We start from the raw sequence: 6,572 nt of genomic DNA, 5'->3' as shown, positions 1-6,572 counted from the left end.
TTTTAATGCAATGGAACGTAACTTTATTATTTAAAAAAAAAAAAGAGAAAAATCACTGTCCTTTGGGAGCCTCCCTAATCGAACATCCACTACAAACATGAGTGTTGCTTTTGTCAGAATAGACAAAGTGTAGTATGGGATACTGTCAATCAAATACCTTTTTTGCCACTACACTGAATTTTATTCACTATCAAATACACAAAAGTTGATATATTGTTTACATTATTCTTATTGATGATTATAGAAAAGGCCAAATAAATAGTGGTTCCTACGGTGCATTTTTGACGCTTAATGATATAATTCTGTCAGTAAGCCATTTTACATTTGAGGTTGAGAAAGTCAACGCAATAATTTATGACATTAAGCTTTGCATTTGCAATGCTTACATGTAATGATATTTCTATCTCGTCTGTCTCGTTAGCAGTTGCTACATGGAATTTATTACAGCAATGTCTTCTTTTTTTTCAAAAGTTCACAAGTTAGACCTTTCATAAAAAAAGAAAAAAAAAAGAATAGATATGTAGATTTTTTAATTAATTGAAAGACATCAAAAAAGACAAAACAGTGCATTAGAGGCCCATGGGCCTTATAGTCACCTGAGTATCATGAGTTTCTCAGCCTATGACTGACTTAGCTCAAACTGGGACAGGATATAGACCCATATGTGACATGAAATTACAAACACATAGAGGATTGTTTCCTACCGACTTGAAGTTTCTTACCTAGATGCTAAGGAGTTAAGGATATTTTAAAACATAATTAACAATGATACATGTATATTCAATGATGAAATTAGCCCCACACTTGTGTCTGAGTCCAGAGGACACAAAATTCACAATTTGATAAGGGGCTTAAAGTTTATTCTTATTACACACATGATTTTTTGCTACATATACAGACATAAGAAATTCTAAAGCATAATGCATTTTCAATATATGTCCAACAAAGTTCCACCCTAGGACCTGAGCTGACATTGATTTTCATGATATTGTTACAAGGCAAAAATGTAATCATACAAAGTTTGCCTGCTAGATGACCTGCATGATAAAAAGAAAATTTTTCAAAAGCATTGAGATGATCAACTATGTCTGACCCTGGGGTGTGATTCCTTTCCCTCACTCTCAAAGTAAACAAATTTCAAAAATTTGGGAGAGGGATAACTGTTCCTATGATCCTGAAACAGTTTGCTTGCTAGATTTCCCTAAGGTATAAAAAAAAAAAAACTGAAAGATGTTATGAATTTTATTTTCATTAAGGGATCAATTTAAAGCCTCACTTTGGGTCATGAGACAAATGGGCTATTAATTCAATTAATTTTTGGAAAGTTGCCAGGTGTTTATAATGCTAACAGCTTTTCTGTTAGATATTTTGGAGTACAGAAGAAGATTTCTGAAGATTGAAAGAATCTTGATGGGATTAATCTCACCCCTGAAGCCCCAGTCCCACCCTTTAGCCCCAGCTACATACAGAAATCGGTAAAAATTAGTTCAGCCATTTCATCAAACAAACTGAAAATGTTCAGAAGTTTACAAAAAAATATACAGTAATGTACAATAACTCATAGCAATAGGTCATAAGTGACCCTGGTGACAAACAAAAATATTAAAAGTTCAGTCACCAGGACGTAGAGTTTAAAATATTACAAGTAACCCTGAGTCATACATGTATATCAATTTACTGATAACAACTGAAATCTAGAATCTTGACTTGTAAGTCCAGTGCAGCATAAAGTCTTTTACTGTCAAAAGCCAAGGAATAAACAGGACTGTTCTGATGGCCTATATAAAAGGACTGCAACAATAAAATTCAAAGGTGAAAACATTTCAACATATCATCATATTTGTACATTAAATACATGTATATACATGGTAGGAAGAGAACTCAAAGTAAAAAAAAAAATTCCTAAGTACATTTGACTGAGATCTCATATTTTAATGTTGCTGTAAATATTCATGTACTTCTGTGTGAAGTAAAAAATTTTCCATTAATCAACAAACATTTTTTTTAATTTTTTCCTATAAATATCAAGCCCCAAAACATAATTGGATTTACATTAAAATTTTGTATTTTTTCATCCTAATTTTAATTAAATTAAAAATGTTAAAAAAGAAATTGCAGAATTGAAAGGAAGCTTACTTGGACAGGTTTACTTGTTTTCCGTTTGTCCCAAAGATCCACTAATCCATGTCGTGAAGCTCCAGCAAATATGTTCATGTGACCATCTGACTTGAGACAGTAATATGCAGAGTCAAACCTTTGTTCCCAGGAACAGATGCTATGGCATAAATCAACACAGGATTCATAAAACAATACATAATGCTCAGATAACAAAATGCACTGGAAAACTGAGTAAATCTAAATGTTGTCATAATATTTATAAATGATTACATGTTTGTGACAATAAATTACTCCTTGCTAGGTACATGTGCACTTAAGCATAACAAATATAGCGTAAGATTATAAACCATATGAGGTCATATTGACCTAAACAAGTGGGGAAACCTCACCATCTGTTGATTCGGAGGTCCCACATGTGTATAAATGTGTCATATCCACAAGTCAGCAATGTGTGTTCATTCTCATACTGCATGTCAAGGACACCTGCACCAATCTTGTGTTCTGTGCCTAACTGGTTAACAGCACACTGTCTGAAATCAAACTTGATTTTATGACATTTTGAAAGATAGTACATTTGATCTTTTTTATCTTTGTTTCCAGCTTTAATTTGTGGAAACTTCAGTTTATTAATTCATTGGCATATTTCACATAAAATGGTTCTGGTAAATATAACAATCAGACTTATGATAGAACATCTGATGGTATAAAATGGTTGAGGTTAATTAGTTTAAGCTTATGATTTGCTGTTTATATACTGTTCATACTTGTTCAAATCCAACAAAGATATAGGAGCATCTCCTTCACAAAATGCTGTTCCACATGCACAAAAGCTGAAAGAATAAATACTAAGTGAATAGTTCATTCATATCACTAAAATCATTCCTCTCAAAATGTGTTTCAATATTTTTGCAAGGAATTTAACAGTCATACAGTGATATTAAATATTTTAGATCAAGAGTTTTACAAGTATATCAGACAATTCTTTACATAGAAAATAAATAACTGATATTACTGTGCTTCAATAATAATATGAATTTTAGAAACCAACCTGCCACACTGAGAGAGGGTAAGGGACCACACCCTGTCCCCTACAGGAAAGCAGCACTTCTCCTCAACACCAGTGATGCCACTATAGTTATCCGACTGTAGCCTAAAAACCTACATTTCAAAAAATAAACAGGTTATTACATTATTTGTTGGATATATCTCAGAGATTTTATTAAATGTACATTTTTGAAGAAAAAGTTTGTGGTTTCTTGTTGTGTAAATATACGCATTTAATAATTTGTACTTGATGTGGTCATTTTAATTCACGTGCCTTTAGAGTTGCATCCCTTGAGCCAGAGACCAGGATACCATTATGACAATCCACAGCCTGTGTGTCTAATGGGTGGGCCTTCTCCACTACTGTGTGAGTACCTCCTGCTTCCCATATGTGAATACTGCCATCCCTACAATACAAAAACTAATTACAAGTATCTTCAAACAAACGTAACATCAGTAAAATAGACAAAGATGAGGAAACCTAGAGTACCAAATCTGTTGGGTTGAAAGTGTATGATTTGATGTGCATGTGTCAAATTTTATCACATCATTATGACACAATACTTATATCATAATCATTTAATGTTATTTATTTGTCTAATTTTTGTGCAAACAAATTCTTACTGTATTGTTAAGTCATATTCCTATACAGACACTTGCATTGATGGCATCAGAGAGCAGGGCATTTCTTCATAACAAGACTTAGTGTTATAATGTTCAGGTAAATAATGTAATGTACATGTACAAAACATCCTTTAAGTCCTTAAATGAATGCATGTATCCTCTTACATGATGTCCTATCTGAACATAAGTGAGTGGAGAAGGAATTAAAGTGTTGGAAAGGGTAAATAAATATCAACATCCAACACTGATGAAGCTTACAAGCATCCGCTGACAATCCTGTCTTCTTTAGTGACAAATTTAGTGACATCTCTCTGAAGTTTGTATGGATTATTCTTTTTATTGACTTTCAATTGTTTGCCTCTGCCAGGGCTATAAGACTGAATCTCATTCTTAGATGAGACCCATAGGTTCCCATTGTGATACTGCATCCATGGCATTTGTCTGAAACACAGGCATTGTGACTGAGTTAACTATTAAACCTAAATTTTAATACATAGTCCATTCAACTTTTTTATAATCATTTTCCCATAAAGACTATTTGATGTGAAACAATAACTTTCCTCAATTTCAAAGATTGTTAGATTTAACCAAAGATATGAATCAAGATAACAAACTTAGCGCTAGAAGAAACATGCTGTATGATGTTTTCATTATACTTTATATCTAATCTTAAAAAATCAACTACCCCTACCTTTTTGAAAAGTTGGCAAGTAATGATTCATGGCAGGTTCCTTTTTCTCTATTATGGGAAATCCTGAACTTCTCTTTCAGAGGAAGTCTACAAACACATACATGTATGTATATTATTGTATGAATCAGGGTTCTCCACAAGGGGTTTTACCATGGCGGCCCGCCATGGTTAAATTTATGTGCGCCATGGTTAAACGAGCTGCGCCATGGTTAAAATCAGCCGCCGCCATGATTAAATTTTATTGCATTTCAGTACTGACACTTAATTTTTAATGACCTGAGTAGTTAATTGTGTTTATGCTACGGCTGGCATGCACCTTGAGAGAAAGCGGACTGTACGTGCTAAACAAACACGGTCGTTGATCGGCGAATACCGTGAAGCGTGACAATTGAGAGTCAATCAGTTGATGATCAATATCTTTAGAATTAATTTTTCTGTACACATGTAATTTCGGGGAACTTCAACGTGTTCACTATATACATGTAATAACAAATTTACAAAAGATAACACAGCGCGCAGTAACGTAACGATGTCTATATAATAATCGACAAACATTCGAATCAAGTTTCTGTGGCCAAAAAGAATTTTTTTTTATCCGTTGTATTTAATTGATACCTCTTGCTCCGTTTTTAAATAACAATTTTATTATTTTTCTGCAGATTAAATGGACACGAACGCCAATCACCAAAGCCAAGTTTTAGAGTTATCTCCCTTTTTTATGAAACGTCGCGTGGCGCTCTTTTTAGCAGTGGGGCACATCACATGGAGGAAGAAAATCGGCGAAAAACGCAGTGTAGAAAACTTTTAAAAAGAACAGAGAAAGCAATGTAACAGTTATTTCAAATTTATGCCCCTGGTTGTATTAAGTTTTGATACTTATAACATCAGTAAGCTTTCAAAGACCATGCAGTTAAAAGCTCAGGCAATGTTAAGATGTCGGGGTTCGTTCGTGTGTTCGTTTTTGTGTCTGTAATTTTTTTTTCAAAACACTACTGAGCCTTCATCAGTTTTTGTCCTTTTTAAATAAAACTTTTCATGCGACAGACAAGATCAATTCTGTATATTAGCATTTGAATAAAATTCGACGAAAGTTGTTGCAATGTTTACTATATACATGTACTAAAATTTAAAAAAAAAAATGAAATTCTTTTAAAACGATCATACAGTTTTGGTCCAATTTTGGTACTTTTGTAAATTAAGATACATAATCCTTTTTATTGTTTTATTTCAATTTCTTTTCTTTTCTTTCTTTCTTTTTTTTTTATAATATCTTTAAGGGGGCGGGTATTTCATCTTCTTGTTTTGCAGTCACTGTGGTTAAGTTTTGTTAAATCAATCATTGGTTATCAAATAAAATATCAATTTCATCTGTACTTTTTTTCTACCTCAAATAATGAGTGAAACATTATCTTTATCAATAACTTAAACATGTTTAAGAGTTCAATCCCTATTATCATGATTATTCAACCTAAAACCCTGCTAAAAATATTGTACACCACACCTGGGTTTTTTTTATAATAAGTTTATAATATAATTATTAATTAATATAAATAAGTTTTCAAATATTTCTCATTGTGGAAGTATCAATAATATACTACAATTGAAGAAATTCTTTTAATTTTCTTCAAAAGTTTTATATATATATATATATATATATATATATATATATATATATATATATATATATATATATCAGATATATATATATATATATATATATATATATATATATATATATATATATATATATCAGATATATAAGGAACATGAGGAAAGATTCAACTCACACGTCTTCCTCAAAATGAATCACATTGAAATTATGAGAAAAAAGCACCCAAGCATGGTCACTGCTGAGCAGATCTTTCAATCTGCAACAAACTCGACATAAGGTGGACAAGGATTTGATGTCCAACTTTCTGAAAATTGAAAACAACACATCGTCTGGAAGGTCACAAAAGTTGATGATCCTCTTGTCTAATTCCTTATCGTCCGATTTAATTGCGGTACCAATCATTATTTAAGAAAGCTTGTGTGAAAAACCTTTTGATTTTGTCTTTTTTAAAAGCTAGATTTTGCATTTTAAAGATTGTGAAAT

The 6,572-nt window shown here is 32.1% G+C and overlaps 1 protein-coding gene across 1 annotated transcript; it reads right to left on the bottom strand.

Annotated features, from left to right (window-relative positions):
* Window positions 1-513: 513 nt before the first annotated feature.
* LOC133181332 (F-box/WD repeat-containing protein 4-like) lies at window positions 514-6,572 on the bottom strand. Its single transcript, XM_061315850.1, has 9 exons — window positions 6,265-6,572; window positions 4,478-4,564; window positions 4,045-4,227; window positions 3,437-3,569; window positions 3,167-3,276; window positions 2,883-2,948; window positions 2,508-2,648; window positions 2,137-2,275; window positions 514-1,791 (listed from the first exon to the last, which is right to left on the bottom strand). The coding sequence occupies exons 1-9, from the start codon at window positions 6,489-6,491 to the stop codon at window positions 1,675-1,677; spliced, it is 1,203 nt and encodes a 400-aa protein (XP_061171834.1). The 5' UTR covers window positions 6,492-6,572; the 3' UTR covers window positions 514-1,674.

The sequence above is a fragment of the Saccostrea echinata genome, unplaced genomic scaffold (assembly GCF_033153115.1).
Source record: "Saccostrea echinata isolate AGI-Se365-2 ecotype Australia unplaced genomic scaffold, CSIRO_AGI_Sech_v1 ptg000008l, whole genome shotgun sequence".
Lineage (NCBI taxonomy): Eukaryota > Metazoa > Mollusca > Bivalvia > Ostreida > Ostreidae > Saccostrea > Saccostrea echinata.
Note: the sequence above shows the minus strand (reverse complement) of the source record. Positions and strands in the feature narration are given on the sequence as shown.